Source organism: Heterodontus francisci, chromosome 46 (assembly GCF_036365525.1).
Source record: "Heterodontus francisci isolate sHetFra1 chromosome 46, sHetFra1.hap1, whole genome shotgun sequence".
Classification (NCBI taxonomy): Eukaryota; Metazoa; Chordata; class Chondrichthyes; order Heterodontiformes; family Heterodontidae; genus Heterodontus; species Heterodontus francisci.
The window spans coordinates 15,898,912-15,916,023 of NC_090416.1; the positions used below are offsets into that span (position 1 = coordinate 15,898,912).

Here is a 17,112-nt window from a genome sequence, read left to right on the forward strand (position 1 = left end):
GGTGAGGTTTATAGACTCTGAGTGAGGTTTATAGAAACTGGGTGAGGTTTATAGAAACTGGGTGAGGTTTATAGACTCTGGGTGAGGTTTATAGAAACTGGGTGAGGTTTATAGACTCTGAGTGAGGTTTATAGAAACTGGGTGAGGTTTATAGAAACTGGGTGAGGTTTATAGACTCTGAGTGAGGTTTGTAGACACTGAGTGAGGCTTGTAGACACTGAGTGAGGCTTGTAGACACTGAGTGAGGCTTGTAGACACTGAGTGAGGCTTGTAGACACTGAGTGAGGCTTGTAGACACTGAGTGAGGCTTGTAGACACTGGGTGAGGTTTATAGACACTGGGTGAGGTTTATAGACACTGGGTGAGGTTTATAGAAACTGGGTGAGGTTTATAGACTCTGGTGAGGTTTATAGAAACTGGGTGAGGTTTATAGACTCTGGTGAGGTTTATAGAAACTGGGTGAGGTTTATAGACTCTGGGTGAGGTTTATAGACTCTGGGTGAGGTTTATAGACGCTGGGTGAGGTTTATAGACGCTGGGTGAGGTTTATAGACGCTGAGTGAGGTTTATAGAAACTGGGTGAGGTTTATAGACTCTGGGTGAGGTTTATAGAAACTGGGTGAGGTTTATAGACGCTGGGTGAGGTTTATAGACGCTGGGTGAGGTTTATAGACGCTGGGTGAGGTTTATAGACGCTGGGTGAGGTTTATAGACGCTGGGTGAGGTTTATAGACTCTGGGTGAGGTTTATAGAAACTGGGTGAGGTTTATAGACTCTGAAGTTCCTTTTTTGTTTTCCATCACCTCACTAACTGCCCCCCCCCCACCCTCCTTTGATTTTTCTGTCCTGTTGATGTGGCCTCATGGTTGAGTTTTGATCCCAGGGGTGTCCTCTGCTATTCTCCACAGGTGAATGTTGGTGGGCTATTCGACCGTGGGAGCATTTCAAAGCCAAGCCCAGTTCAGCTTCACACCTGTGTGTCTTTAACCAGCTTTTCCAACTCGCTCCATCATTGTTGAGGTTCCATGGTGGGGTTTATCCACATTTCACCGCCATGCCTCCACTTTGGGTTACCCTCGCCCCACCCCTCCACAATCCCCAGCTCTGTAACCTCCTGCAGCCCCTACAACCCTCCGCGATCTCTGAGCTCCTCCAATTCTGCCCTCTTGCGCGGCCCCTCCCCCCCGCCCCGATTCCCATCGCTCCACCATTGGCGGCCGTGCCTTCAGCTGCCTGGGTCCTAAGCTCTGGAATTCCCTCCCTAAACCTCTCCGCCTCTCTCTCTCTCTCTCTCTCTCTATCTCCTCCTTTTAAGGCACTCATTAAAACTGACCTCTTTGACCGATCTTTTGGTCGCCTGTCCTAAAATCTCCTGACGTGGCTCAGAGTCGAATTTTGTTTGATAACGCTCCTGTGAAGCACCTTGGGATGTTTCAGCCCATTAAAGACGCTATATAAATGCAGTTTATTGTTGCTGGAACCAGAAGTAGAGCCTCAGTATCAAAAATCGGAAGACACAAATCCTGAGACCTTTTTTTTCCGTTTATTCATTCCCTGAAACTAAACAAGTTTACATTCACGCTAAGTATTGTATTTTTAAAAAAAAAGATGCAGAAAATTTTTCCGTGCTCATGCAAGAGGGGAAGGTTCAATCTCAGGGCTCCAGGCTCTCCCAGATTTCCTGCAGGCAACCGATACTTTTTCTGTCCACACGTTTGCTAATGTCTATTTTTAAAATCGAAATCAAATCACACAGCACATGATGAAGGGTTTACATCACTGATGAAGACCATTGAGATTGAAGAGTGCTTTGCCTTGGTTTGAAAGCCAGATGCAATCATTAATGCTTGTTGACTGCGTTGTGCTGGCTCCACAATGGGAGCACAAAGGTTGAGTGTGAGGCTTACGTCTCTGAGACAGATATGGGTCTTGCGCTTAAGCTGGGCTGTCTGGAAATTAGTCATCGTCCTGTGAGCAGTCCAACAGTACGCTAACAACGGGTCACTCAAAACAGCACATCAGTGGCATGGATACTGGCCAGATTGCCCATCTCATTGAGTGAGTCTGTCTAATGAAAGATAGTGCATTTGTTTAAGTAGAATCCACTGGATCGTATGGCAAGATGACGACGTGCTCATTAAGTCAAGCCATGCAAAGATTGTAAGTGCCTCTGTTGCCCTGAGGCCTGCAGTCTCTCGCTTGGGATGGTTGGGTCGCGAAGGTGTTCTGTATCCTGTTGTCAATGCAACGATGGTTTCCCGAATGTGGTCCATTTACTCGTCTTCTGAAGACCAATAGTGGTAGGCAGCAGCTAACTTTTCCACCGCTGTTCCTTCTCCTTTCCCTGGGCCTCCAAGATATTCTCCATGCAGCCCGTTCAGCTCATGGTCTTTGGACGTCAAGGAGAGGATTGAGCGATGCCTCGTGCCGACTTCTGCGTCTGTCTCTTGAGATGGTGCCCCCAGAGCTGCGGGCAGCATGAGATCAGCATTGCGGCAGTGAGCCTCCTGCTCAGTCTCCGTACTGAAGTGCTGTGAGGGAACCGTCTTGTTGAGCTCATCATCGTCAATGTCTTCAGCACTGTGCTGTGTCCCGTGGAAGGCTGTTGTCTTGTACTCTGTGTCGTAAGTGTCTTCAACTTGCTTGGTTTTGCCACTTTCATTGTTGCACTCCTGGGCCACACTAGGCTCATAGAGATCATCTTCTCTGAAGATTTTCCCAAGTTCCTCTGGTACTTTGTCCTCAGTCTTTTCGTCGTTGCTGTTTGTATTGTCTATTGCTGTGTCACTATTCAGATCTGGACTATTCCTATTGAAAGACCCTAGTTGATTTTCATTTAAGGAGTTCCCTTCTGTTTCCTCTCTTGGTCCATGTTGGGAGTCTTCAACCTTCTCAAGACTTGTTTGGACAAGTTCTGCCGTTGACCCTTCTTGTGATGCTGTTGTTGCTAGCCTGTCGATCGAAGATTCAAGATCATAAAAGCCGTCCGTTTGAAAGATTTGGCTATCCTTTTTCTCTCCCGGGCTGAGGTCAAGATCTGCACCCAGCTTTGAAATTGCCAAAGTCTCCTCTTGGAAAGTATTCAGGAATTCGCGGCCTTCCACTACTGTTTGTGGTTCTTCTCGTTCTTCCAACTGTACGTCATCGCTGCTCTCTTGCAGTGGACTTTCTGGTCGAGGTGGTTCCAAATTCTCTCCGTGCTCTCCCAAGGTATTGGCGGAACTTTCCACAGTTTGGGAAGCATTTGGTGAATGTCCGTCTGTTGAGGTTGCTGAGATATCCGTGTCCGATGGTGTTGACCACCTATTTTGCATCACACACTGTGTCTCTGAATTCACGTCTTCAAAAACATCGGCCGTTCCAGCAGTTTGGGATTTGTCTACCATTTCAATCAAGGTTTCATCTTCAGCCTCTCTCAGATTAATGGATCCATCATCCTCCGATTCAGTGACCACCTTTCTTGTCGAACTATCCTCCCCATTTGAGTTTGAGGTGATGTCACTCTCCTCTGTTTGATCAGCCTCGTCCTGCTCAACTCCAAAATTCGACATAGTCATAAAGTCTGATTTGTCATTGTTGATATCTCCGGTCATCACTCCAGGCACAAGGTCCATCCCTTCTTTTATTGTCTGTGCTTTTTGGCATCCAACAGCAACATCTTCAGCATTCACACTTGACTCTGAAAGAGTATTTTCCCAAAGAGCTGTGTCTCCATGGAGAGAAACTCCTTCGCATCTTGTATATCTCTCTGCAGGAGGTTCGTGTAACTGAGACACATCTTCCAGACGTTCTCCCAGTGATTGGCTGCCTATGCCCTGCACTTCTAACCGGGCCTCCTGTGTATGCTGTAGACTGTGTTCCTGCTCTGCTTCTGCAATCTCATCAACTCCATCTGCTGCTTTCGTCAACTCTTCATGTTCAGGAAGATTTTGAGTCCGCAGGTCTTCTGACAAACAATCTGCGTTTCGAGACTGGCCAGCTGAAGATGTCAGTGGTTCTTCCCCTTGTGTCTGCTTCTCTTCGTTTTCGGTATCAAAAGGTGAAGCAGCTCTTTCTTCCTCAATCTCCTGCCTTTCCTCGGATTCTGACAGCTCATCCAATAGTGGTTCCAGTCCCTTTTCCATATTTCCTGAAGTATTTGACTGGGATCTTGCAAGAGTCTGGTGCACATTCTCCACTTCTTTACATGTCTCTTCCTTGTCAAGTGTAACTTCATCCTCAACCAGGTTCATCTTCCCTGCTGGGCTTGTTGTCTTCATCTCCAGATAATCTCCATTGTCGCCAGTTGCTGCAACCGTCCTTTTATCGATCTCTGGTTTCTTGTCTTCCTCGATATGCTCCTCAGTTTCCTCGCTCAGTTGTCCTTCCTCTGATCCTAGCTCTTTCTTTCCCTCGTTTATCTGAGACTTTACTTCTGTTGCATGTCTCACCTCGCTAAACAGTGCCTTCTCAGACACTGCATCAGTGTGTCCTTCTGAGTTCTCACTTTCTGTCATGCACTCTTCAATGCCATCATTGAATTGTCCCTTTTCCAACTCCAGATCTTCCTTATCTTCAGTTATCTCCAGCTTCTTATTCTCTTCTGTCATATTATTGGTCGTATCATTGACCAGTACCCCCTCTGTCAGAAGATCTGGCATCCCTCCAATTGTCTTGGTGTCATCTTCCGTCATATCCTCCATAGCTGTGCCACTGTGAAGTCCCATACCTGACACCGCCTCAGTTTTTAACTCTGAGGTTTGGCATTTCTCACCTTCAGTCGCCTGCAGTTGAGTTTCCTCAACGAGTTGTCCTTTCTTTGACTCAAAGTCACCCTTTCCTTCAGATTCCTGAATCATTTCTTGCGTCATGTGCTCCTGACCTGAGTCACTAGGCGGTTCTGTCCCTGGTACCAGACCCGCCAACGCCTCAGCTATCTCCGATGGCTCTTTTTCTGACACGTGTTCCTTAGCTTCTCCGGAGATTTGCCCACCTTCTAGGTTATCCTTTTCCTCAGGCATCCCAAACATCTCTTCCTCTATTTGAGGCTTCTCTTGTGCATGAGTCACATCACTGAACAGAAATTCCTCTGGATCAAACTTTCCCACTGATGAATCTTTGTCTGTCGCATGTTCCAAATCTTCTTTTAAATATCCTTTTACTAGCACAAGATCATTCCTTCCCTCTGATGTTGGCTCATCTGTTGCATGTTGCTTAGCTGTGTCACCAGGCAGTCCCCTCTCTGTAATGTCTTTCATCTCCTCAGGCATCTCGGAATCATCTTTTGCTAATGCACGTTCCTTAGCTTCTTCATTGAGTTGATCCTTGTCAGACCCCACATCTACCTCCTCCTCAGTTATCTGAAATTTGGTGTCTTGGCTCACTCGCTCCTGCTTTGTGTCACTGGGAGGTCCTTCCTCCGCCACTTGGTCAACCAATTCCTCAGCTATCTCAGACTGTTTTGTTTCTATCCCATGTCCCTCAGTTTCTCCATTAGATTGTTTCATCTCTGTCCCCAGATGTTCGACCTCAGTGATCTTGTGTCTGGCTCCTCCTGCCTGAGCCATCTCCTGATCCATCGCATGCTCCAGAATTGTCTCGTCAAACGATCCCATCCCTGATCCTAGGCTTTCCATTCCCTCCAAGGTCTCGCCCTTCCCTTCCTCGATCTGGGAAACCTCCTGCTCACTCGCCTCTGAAATCTCCAGCTCCTCATTTTCTGCGGTGTGCTCTTTAATATCCTCACTTCGCTCCCCCTGCTCGGATCCCAGATCTTTCTCTCCCAGAATCGGTGCGGTCTCGGCCTCTTCTGCGTGCTCCTCGGTTGGGTTAGTGAACAGCACATTCTCGGACATCTCTGTGTCCAGCACATGCTCCTCGATATGCCCACTGAATTGCCCTTTCTCTGGTACCAGATGCCCTATCCCCTCAGATATCAGAGTCTCTTCATCAGTTGCGTGCTTCTGGATGTTCTCACTGGACAGCAGTTTCTCAGACTCTGGAACAATCTTTCCCTCAGATACTTCCAGAGCTTCTTCAATCTCACATTCCTTCATTCCTCCATTGTATTCTTCCTGCTCCACCACTTCATCTGTCTGGACCTCAGTTGTCTCAGCTTCAGCTTCTTCTGTCCTCTGACCATCACTTGACAGTACATTCTCTGATGTTGCAGTTTTCTTGCCTGTTGGTTCACTGAGCCCCCCTTGGACTGACAGATCTCGGACGTTCTTCCCGTTTGTGTCACCGAGCTGTCCTTTCTCTGCCCTTGAATCAAAGTTTACCTGGGTCATCTCGAACTTCTCATCTGTTGCTAGCTCTTTAGCGTCTCCGTTCTCTGAAGTTAAGTCTTCCTTTTCTTCAGTTACCTCAGTTGTGCCCTTTCCTGCCACATGCTCCTCTGTGTCCCTGCCTTGTAGCACTTCCTGTCTCTCAGACATCTCTTCTGTTGAATGTTCCTCACCTGTGTCACTTGATAAAACCGCCTCTGATTCCATATTGTTGTTTCCCTCAGGTCTCCCTGATTCCGCAACCTCTGTCTGATGGTTCTCCTGCTCTGGCACCAGCTCCTGAGTCTTATCACTGGACAATCTCACCTCAGGCAACGCATCAATTGTTCCCTCCAACATCTCTGATGTCTTGTCTCCCACCATGTGCTCCTTGGGTTCCCCATTCAGTTGTCCCTTCTTAGAGCCCAGATCTTCCTGATTTACCTCTGCCATGTGTTCCTCAGTTGTGCCGTTGGACAGTGGGTTTGGTGACACTAGATCTTTCTCTTCCTCTGGCAACTCTGACCTGTTGTCCCTCACGTTCTGCTTAGTTTCTGTGTTGGATTGTCCGTCCTCGTTCTCTAGCTCTTGAATGATCTGGGGCGCATCATCTTCTTTCACATTCTCACTACTTGAGCCGTTGAGCGTCACTTTCTCTGATCCGGGATTGGCCTGTCCCTCCGATTGCTCCTTTTCCATTGCCTGCTCCTTGGCATCTTCGTTAACCCATTGCTCCTTCAGCGGTAGATCCTTCATCCGCTCGATTATCTCAACAGCGTTTTCTGTTGAATGCTCCCACGTCTCGTGGCTGGACAGCAGCTTCCCTGACACATGGTTGAATTGCACCTTGGGTTCTTGAGGCTGTTCCTCCATCAAACACTCCTGACTTGCCTCGTTGATCTCCTCATCCTCTGACACCAGGTCCTCCTTGCCCTCGGATAACTTGGGCTCCTCGTCATCCATAGGCTTCTTACTGGTGCCGTTGAGCACTATGGTGTCCAACACTAGGTCAATATTCTCCTCTGATTCCTCTCTGTCTATCACACCTTCATTGACATCTCCATTGAGCTGTGTTTTCTCTTGACGTTGCTCTTCCGTGACACTTCCCTTGGTTTCTCCATCAAACTGGTGCAGTTCCAACAACCCCTCGCCCCGCTCCACATCGACGCTTTGGGAATCTATTTGGGGAAGCACAGCACATTCCGGAATGGTGCAGCTTGATGAATTCTCGGCGCCGCCCAGTGCTGGTATTGCTTCCTGGTTCCTTACGCTGTGGGCAGTTGCTTCACTCTCTGAGCTTGGGATGTCAGTCATTAGTAGGTGAGACTCCTTTGGGCGATTGCCCCTGGGTAGACTCTGACCTCTCAATCCGTACGCTGGGGAATCTGTTCCAGAGTGTAATGGTGCTCGTAGCTTCCTGATATCTTTATCTGCCTCCCTCTTCTTCGAGGTACACCAACTTTTCTCCATGGAGACTGCCCTCCTTCCTTGAAATCCAAGCTCAGTCCAGTCCAGCTCCAGACTGGCATCTGCAAAAGGCCCAGGAAAATAGGTCAGTGTAATTCCAAGTGGGAGCTTTGAGCAGTGTTAGTATTAAGAACAGCCTGACCCAACCCCCTCAACACAGATACAAAGTATGTACAGCACAGAAACAGGCCATTCGGCCCATCTGCTCCGTGCTGGTGTTTCTGCTCCACACGCGCCTCCTCCCACCCCCCTCTTCATCTCCCCCTATCACCATATCCTTCTATTCCTTTCTCCCTCATGTGTTTATCCAGCTTCCCCTTAAATGTATCTCTGCTATTCCCCCTCAATCACTCCCTTTGGTAGCGAGTTCCACATTCTCACCACTCTCTGGGGAAAGACGTTTCTCCTGAATTCCCCATTGGATTTATTAGTTACTATCTTAAATTGATGACCCTCTAGTTGTGGTCTCCCCTACAAGTGGAAAAATATTCTCTACGCCTACTCTACATCAAACCCTGCCACGATTGTAAAGACCTCTGTCAGGTTACCCCTCAGTCTTCTCTTTTCTAGGGAAGGCACTCCCTGAGGAGGGAGTTGATTTGGGTTCAGTAGACCCCTCCAGACAAGGGGCGGGTTGGTAATCTGTTGAGATGCGGCTCACAAAGACACTGGCAGCAATCCTTGAGTTCATTCAGGGCAGTGGGTGAGGGAAACTAGTGGCGGTTAAGCCAGAATAGAATTCTGCTGGTCAGCCGTAGCTCAGTGGGTAGCTCTCTGGTCTCAGAGACTGAAGGTTGTGGGTTCGTGTCCCACTCCAGAGACTTGAGGTCAAAACTCCAGGCCGACAGTGCCACTACTGAGGTGCCGTCAGTTGGAGTGCCCATAGACAAGTTGCTCAAGTGGAAGGAGAGTCCGTAAATATTTCTAAGGCAGAGGTTCTTGATGCGCAAGGGGGGTGAAAGGTTATCGGGGTTAGGTGGGAATGTGGGGTTGAGGTTACAATCAGATCAGATCTGATTGAATGGTGGAGCAGGCTCGAGGGGCCGAGTGGCCTAATCCTGTGCTGGATCACTCTATGGTTAAACACAGTGAGGGCCTTCCTGTGTGTCTGAGTGATAAGTGAATAACAGTAATATCTGTCAGTCGAGTGAGGTGCTGTAAGTCAACCTTACCTCTGTGAGACACTGGGAGTCCTGGAGTCTCTGATGAGGAGCGTATTCTCCCAACCTCAGCATCCAATAGAGCTCTAGGATATAAAACCAGAACTTTTATACTCAAATCTTTCATTTGTCTGCTTGGCCCCACGCAACTGTCCCTGCGTGTGGATGTGTGGGTGTGTCTGTGTCACTGTGTTGCTGTGAGTGTGTCTGTCATGGTGTCTGTGCGTGCCTGTGTCGCTGCTTATCTGTCTGTGTTGTCGTGTCTGTGTGTGTGTGTGTGTGTCCGTCATTATGTCTATCTGTGTCGATGTTTGTGTGCCTGGGCTGCTGTGTCGTCAGCTGTGTTGCTGTGCGTCTGTGTGTGTGTCTGTGTGTGTGTCTGTGCTGTGTGTGTGTGTATATGCATGTATGCATGTGTGTGTGTGTCTGTTTGTCTTTGCTGTGTGTCCGTGTGTGTCTGCCTGTGTTGCTGTGTCACTCTGTGTGTGTATATCTATGTTGTGTGTGTGTGTGTGTCTGTCTGTCCTTGTTGCTGTTTTTCCCTGTGTGTCTGTGTGTACGAGCTAGGAGTCCAGTGAGGAAGGGGTTAACCCCAGAGAGTGTGGTTTCAGTGCAGCCTCTCTTGGGAAAGAAAGGGCCGGAACTGAATAGTGTTGGTCATCCATTGGGACACAAAGACGTGTGTGTGTCTGTGTGTGTGTCTGTCTGTGTGTGTGTGTCTGTGTGTGTGTCTGTCTGTGTGTGTGTGTGTGTGTCTGTGTGTGTGTCTGTGTGTGTGTGTACGTGGTGATGTGAGACTGGAGCCTGTGAAAAGCCCTTGGCTGGCTGCAGCCTAATCATCAGACAGTGTGCAGAAACAATCGAGCCGGGTGAGGAGCTGCCAATAGCTATTCAACAGAGGAGAAAGAGGGAGCTTGGAGAATGATGTCATGCGACCCTTGCCAGCTCGCGTCACCCGGCAAGAATGTGCCGGAATGTGTGAGGCGTGACAAGGGGGGAGTGGAGAGGTGCACGGGGAGGGATCCTGGAGACTCCAGACTGAACAGCCTGCGGAATAAGGGCTGTGCAGCTAACGGATCCCGGGATTGGTCTGCCACTCCCTCAGACCCTCGCCCATACAATTCTCAGCCTCGTGTTCAAATCCCTCCATGGCCTCATTCCCTCCCTATCTCTGTAACCTCCCTACAACCCTCCGGGATCTCTGCACTCCTCCAATTCCAGCCTGGGGGCCCTAAGCTCTGGAATTCCCTCCCTAAACCTCTCCGCCTCTCCCTCTCTCCTTTAAGACGCTCCCTAAAATAAACCTCTTTAACCAAGCTTTTGGTTGCCTGTCCCTAATATCTCATGTGACTCGGCGTTACATTCTGTCCGATTTATGCTCCTGTGAAGCACCCTGGGACATATACTGCATTAAAGGTGCTATATAAATTCAGGATGTTGTTGTAATGTAGGAAACGCAGGAGCCAATTTGCCCACAGTGAGGTCCCACAAACAGCGATGTGATAATGACAAGACAATCTGTTTTTAGTGATGTTGGTTGAGGGATATATATCGGCCCCGGGACACTGGGGAGAACTCCCCCACCCCCCCTCCCCACCGCTCTTCTTTGTAATGTAGCAGTGGGATCTTTTACATCCACCTGAGAGGGCAGACCGTGCCTCAGTTTAACGTCTCATGCTGAAGGAGGGCACCTCCGACAGTGCAGCACTGACCTTCCGACAGTGCGGCGCCCCCTCAGTACTGGCTGGATTATGGGCTCTAACCTCTGGAGTGGGCGAACAGGATGCAGGGCTGGAAATCCATATGAATAAACTCCGGGGGCTGAAGATATCCTCCCATTTCAATCTCTTTCCGCACGCTTTTGGGAATAGACGTTTGTTAACCCGTTTCCAGGAGCCTGCTGTTCTCGAACGATTTGTAGAGAGCAGTGCGAGAATCGCAGCTGCTCCTCGACCCACCCTCCCCCCCCACCGACCTTCCAGGCACCAGGCATTGCGGCAGCAATTCCCAGCTTCCCATCCACTGCAGTTGCTGCCTGTGGATTCCTGGTGGATTCCTGACCTCGCTGTCCCATCCAGGAACTGTGGGTCGCACAGGCTGAGAATTACACCCACTGCCCCGAGACACACAGACACACACACCGATACCCCTACCCTCTCTGACTGAACCCACCGGCCACCCTCACTACCTCAGTCTGCCCATCTCTGGGCAGGAGTGTCCAAGATCATTGGCCAACTTTGTACGTGAGGCCCAGGGTCTGCGTGATATTTAATGGCTGAGAATCAAGGGACATAAGGATTGGGCGGGAAAGTGGAGCTGACCTAGTAGATTAGCTGTGATCTGATTGAATGGCAGAGCTGGCTGAATGGGCTGAATGGCCTCCTCCTGCTCCTATTCCTTGTAAGGAGGTCTGTGGAGGACGGCGAGAGATAGGGTGAGAATCAAAGTGTGTGAGAGAGTGAATGTGAGAAGGAGAGAGGTGCTGTGAGTGTCAGGGAGACCAAGGGCAGAGAGGGGCAGAGTGAGAGAGGGAGATGGTATGAATGTGAGAGACTGACAGAGAAGGTGTGAGAAAGAGGGGCGAGGCGTGTGAGAGAGATGGTGTGATTGAGAGAAACAGTGGGGCAGTGTGAGAGAGAGGGAGAGGTGGTGTGAGAGAGAGAGAGAGACTGACAGATAGAGTGAGACTAAAAGTGAAAGGGAATGTGAGAGAGAGAGAGTGTTATTCAGCGAGAGCCTGTGGCTGACAAAATAGTCTGTTTGAGTGCAGCCGACAGAACAAATTTTGCTGAACTGGCCCATTGTCATGTTAATGACTCACTGGTCTCCCTATTGTGTGGCCATCTGAGACCCCCAGCCTGCACTCAGGCTGTCTGACTCACAAACATGTCCCATTGTGACCATATTCAACATCACGTAGTGTACATGTGTGTGTATGTAGAGTATGTGCGTATGTGAGTGACTGTGTGTGTGTGTGAGAAATTGCCTGTGTGTGTCTGTGTCTGAGGGAGTATACGAACATACGAATTAGGAGCAGGAGGAGGCCACTCGGCCCCTCAAACCTGCTACACCATTCAGTAAGTTCGTGGCTGAACTGATTACTCCACATTTCCACCTAACCCCGATAACTTTTCACCCCCTTGTTTATCAAGAATCTATCTACCTCTGCCTTAAAAATATTTAAAGACTCTGCTTCCACCACCTTTTGAGGAAGAGAATTCCAAAATCTCACGACCCTCTGAGAGAAAAAAATTCTCATCTGTCTTAAATGGACGATCCCTTATCTATAAACAGTGACTCCTAGTTCTAGATTCTCCCACAAGGGGAAACATCCTTTCCACATCCACCCTGTCAAGACCCCTCAGGATCAACCAAGTCGCTTTTTACTCTTCTAAATTCCAGTGGATACAAGCCTAGCCTGTCCAATCTTTCTTCATAAGACAGCCCACCCATTCCAGGTATTAGTCTAGTAAACCTTCTCTGAACTGCTTCCAACGCATTTACATCCTTCCTTAAATAAGGAGACCGGTACTGTACACAGTACTCCAGATGTGGTCTCACCAATGCCCTGTATAGCTGAAGCATAACCTCCCTACTTTTATATTCAATTCCCCTCGCTATAAACGATAACATTCTATTAGCTTTCCTAATTACATGCTGTACCTGCACACTAACCTTTTGCGATTCATGCACTCGGACACCCAGATCCCTCTGCATCTCAGAGCTCTGCAATCTCTCACCATTTAGATAATATGCTTCTTTTTTATGCTTCCTGCTAAAATGGGCAAATTTGCATTTTCCCACATTATACTCTATTTGCCAGGTCTTCGCCCACTCACTTAACCTATCTATATCCCTTTGTAGCCCCCTTATGTCCTCTTCACAAAATACTTTCCTATCTATCTTTGTGTCATCAGCAAATTTAGCAACCATACCTTCGGTCTCTTCATCTAAGTCATTTATATAAATTGTAAAAAGTTGAGGCCCCAGCACAGATCCCTGTGGCACACCACTCATTACATCTTGTCAACCAGAAAATGACCCATTTATGCCTACTCTCTGACTCTGTTTGCTGGCCAATCTTCTATCCATACCAATATGTTACCCCCTCCATCATGAGCTTTTATTTTCTGTAATAACCTTTGATGGGGCACCTTATCAAATGCCTTCTGGAAATCTAAGTGTAATACATCCACTGGTTCCCCTTTATCCACAGCACATGTAACTCCCTCAAAGAACTCCAATAAATTGGTTAAGCATGATTTCCCTTTCACAAAACCATGTTGACTCTGCCTGATTACCTTGAATTTTTCTAAATGTCCTGCTATAACATCTTTAATAATAGCTTCTAGCATTTTCCCTAAGACATGTTAAGCTAACAGACCTGTAGTTTCCTGCTTTCTGTCTCCCTCCCTTTTTGAATAAAGGAGTTACATTCGCTATTTTCCCTGAATCTGGAGACTTTTGGAAAATGAAAACTATCGCATCAACTATCTCACTAGGCACTTCTTTTAAGACCCTAGAAGTCCATCAGGACCCGGTGACTTGTCAGCCCGCAGCTCCAACAATTTGCTCAGTACCACTTCCTTGGTGACTGTAATTTTCTTGAGTTCCTCCCTCCCTTGCATTTCCTGACTGACAGCTAATTCTGCCTGTGTGAGTGTATATGTGTCTGAGTGTATGTACGAGTGCCTGTGTGAGTGTGAGTGTGAGGAAGTGCCGCGCTGTCAGAGGTGCTGTCTCTCGGATGAGATGTTAAATCAAGGCCCCATCTACCCTCTCAGGTGGAAGTAAAAGATCCCACGGCCATTATTGGAAGAAGAGCGGGGGTGGGGTGGGGGTGGGAGTTCTCCCTGGTGTCCTGGGGCCAATATTTATCCCTCAACAAACATCACTAAAAAAAAAACCGATGATCTGGGTCATTATCACATTACTGTTCATGGGGGGTTTGCTGTGCGCAAATATTCACTAAAATGGCCGACTGGAGATAAAATGGTTGCCACACGTACCTGTAGGTGGCGACCTCCAGACTGAGCGCCAATTTCGTCTGCATCAGCTGACGCTGCTCGTCCAGGATTCTGTCCATCTTGGCGGCCAAGGATTCTTTGTCCTGCTCCAGCAATCCTATTGTTGCCTGAAAGAGTTGAGACAGTCAGAGGTTAATAACTGTGCCCGTGTTGTCGCGTTTTAACGTGAGTCTCTTGGCTTGAAGTGAGCAGGAATGGCCGGTGTGTTTGACAGCTGAAGGTATTGACTCTCGCCGGGGCTCCGGGTTCCATGGGCATTGCTCGCCCTCTCATTTACCCCCATCCATCCATTGAGGCAACACAGTCGGATATTCAAGTGTCCCTACACTTGATCATTTCTTCACTTGAAGGCAGTGTCTCAATGGCTAACACTCTTTCTCTATCTCTCTCTCTCCATTCGGCCCATCTGCTCTGTGATGGTCTTTATGCTCCACACGAGCCTCCTCCCACCCCCCCTCTTCATCTCACCCTAACCCCATATCCTTCTACTCCTTTCTCCCTCACGCGTTGATCCAGCTTCCCCCTTAAATGTATCTCCGCTATTCCCCCTCAACCGCTCCCTGTGGTAGTGAGTTCCACATTCTCACCACTCTCTGGGGAAAGGAGCTTCTCCTGAATTCCCCATTGGATTTATTAGTGACTGTCTTATATTGATGGCCCCCCTAGTTCACATTGTCAGTTGTTGTCACCCCCTCAAGGACCCAGATGGTTCAAGATTGGCACAATGGGATTTCAAAATGGTATTAACTCTCTTGTGGCAGGTGCGCCAGGGCTGAAATCTGAACCAGGCCAGCACCCTGGGGGGTCTCTGGTATTGATTGATCGGGCAGCCTGTTCTCACTAATGGAGACTTGGGACTGGGGCGGAGAAAGCTTGTCTTTGGAGGCCGGGATTCAGTGGGGGGCTCTCTGTCTCTGTGTCTCTCACTCTCTCTCTGTCTATCTCTCTATTTCTCTCTCTCTCTTTCTGTCTGTCTGTCTCTCTCTCTCTCTCTCTGTCTCTCTCTCTTTCTGTCTGTATCCGTCTCTCTCTCTGCCTCGCTCTCTCTTTCTGTCCGTCTCTCTGACTCTCTCTCTCTGTCTCACTCTCACTCACTCTCGCTCTCTCTTTCTGTCTGTCTCTCTCTCTGACTCTCTCTCTCTCTCTGTCGCTCTCTCTGTCTCTCCCTCTCTCTGTCTCTCCCTCTCTCTCTGTCTCTCTCTCTGTCTCTCTCTCCCTCTCTCTCTGTCTCTCTCTTCCTCTCTCTCTGTCTCTGTCTCTCTCTTTTTCTCTGTCTCTCTCTTTTTCTCTGTCTCTCTCTCTTTCTCTGTCTCTCTCTCTTTTTCTCTGTCTCTCTCTCTTTTTCTCTGTCTCTCTCTCTTTTTCTCTGTCTCTCTCTCTCTCTCTCTCTATCTCTCTGTCTATCTCTGTCTCTGTCGCCTGAGTCTGAAGTTTGTGGGTTCGAGCCCCCACTCCAGAGACTCGAGCACAAATTTCAGACCGACACTCCCAGTGCCAGGACTGAGGGAGTGCTGCATTGTTGGAGGCGCCGTCTTTCAAGATGAGACGTTAAACCGGGGCCCCCGTCTACACCTCTCAGGTGCACGTATAAGACGCAGAAGACTTCTCTCCCCGGTGTCCTCGGGCCAATATTTATCCCTCGCTAAAACAGCTTAGCCGGTGGGTATCACACTGCTGCTCGTGGGAGCTTGCTGTGCGCAAATTGGACTGCCACGTTTCCTACATTCCGACAGTGATGGCTCTTCAAAAAAAAAAGCACTTCATTGGATGTGAGGTGTGAAAGGCGCTGTGTAAATACAGCTTTGTTCTTTTCAATGGGTTTATGGTTGTGTTGAAATTGCTCAGGCAGGGTTTCTTACTGTGTTAGCAGGGAAATAATACGTAACTCAGAGAGACGGACACACACTCACACTCACACACACTCTCACACTCACACACAGACAGACCGATACAAAAGCAAATCAAACACTGGGCTAACCAACCTGGAACTCCTCAAGGTCTTGCTGCTGTTTCTCGTTCTGCTGGGACGCCCGTCCTTCTAACAGACCCTTCCTCTCCCTCAGAACCTCCATCTCCTTCTGCAAGGACAGCAGTTTGAGCCGACTCTGCCTCTTCTCCTCCTTCACTGTCTCCTGCCTCCCCCTGGCCTCTGCTAGCCCGTGTTCCATCTTGACCAGCTCTTTCTGGTAGATCTCCAGAGACCCCTTCCATATCTGGCTGAGCTTCTGGGAGTAGAGGTCAACCTCTTGAGGGCAGAGGCCGGGAGATGGCACTGGGCACTGGGCGAGACTGGGCAAAGCCCTCGATCTCTCCTCTTGCAGGTTGCCTATCTCCTCCTGGTGCAGGCCCTCCAGGAACTTCAGCTCGCCCTCCAGCGTCAGCGCTTTGCGGCCCAGTCCGACCTGCGCTCTCTTCTCCTCGTCCAGCTCTCGCCGGCTCTCCGCCAGCTGCCGCCTCGCCTCGTCCCCGCGGGACGCCTCGCCCGCGCACCTCTCCTGGACCAGGCGGAGCTCCTCCCTCAGGCTGTCCCTCTCCAGGGCCGCCTGGTCCACCTCCCTCCACCTCTCCTCCAGAGAGTCGCGGAGCTGCTCCAGCTCTTCCTCCAGCTCCCTGCGCTTCCCGCTGGCAGGGATCCTCTTCAGAGCTTGGATCTCACCCCGCAGGGAAGTGTTCTCCTGCTCCAGGAGCGTCACACGGTGCAGGTACACCTCCAATCGCTCATTCAGCTCTCGCAGCTCAAAGGACTCACCCCCCAGAGCCCTTTGTTTCAACGTGGCTTCCATCTGGATCTCTGAAGCTAAACTCGTGGCTGAAGTTTTCCTCTCTGTCTCTCTCTCTCTCTCTCTTGTCGAGTGTCTGCCTGTTCTCTGGGATACTAATACTCAGCCCCTTTGTGACACAGCAGTTAGACCCAGCCCCTTCCTCCCTCCCTCCCCTCCCTCTCGCTGCCTGCAGTGAAGCCCAGCTCAGTGTGAGGTTGAATTTCTCTCCCTCCCCTCTGACCCCTGTTGTTTCTCTTGTGACAAAGGAGTCCCCCACCCGTCTCAGTCTTGCTCTGACCTCTCGGCCCTCCCCGTATGGTGCAGTGCCTGTGTGATGGAGCTGCTTTCAAGCCCCTGCCACTTGTTGCTAGTTCACCTCTTTCAGTCGAGGGAGTTTCTCGTACAACATTCCAGTGCTGAGCCTGTGCTTTCAGCAATGCACACGGACAAG

The 17,112-nt window shown here is 49.4% G+C and overlaps 1 protein-coding gene across 1 annotated transcript; it reads right to left on the reverse strand.

The window, feature by feature from the left end:
* Nucleotides 1-1,589: 1,589 nt before the first annotated feature.
* Nucleotides 1,590-16,726, reverse strand: LOC137356756 (tanabin-like). Its single transcript, XM_068022497.1, has 4 exons — nucleotides 15,882-16,726; nucleotides 13,882-14,006; nucleotides 8,885-8,958; nucleotides 1,590-7,774 (listed from the first exon to the last, which is right to left on the reverse strand). The coding sequence occupies exons 1-4, from the start codon at nucleotides 16,680-16,682 to the stop codon at nucleotides 2,274-2,276; spliced, it is 6,501 nt and encodes a 2,166-aa protein (XP_067878598.1). The 5' UTR covers nucleotides 16,683-16,726; the 3' UTR covers nucleotides 1,590-2,273.
* Between the last annotated feature and the right edge of the window lie 386 nt (nucleotides 16,727-17,112).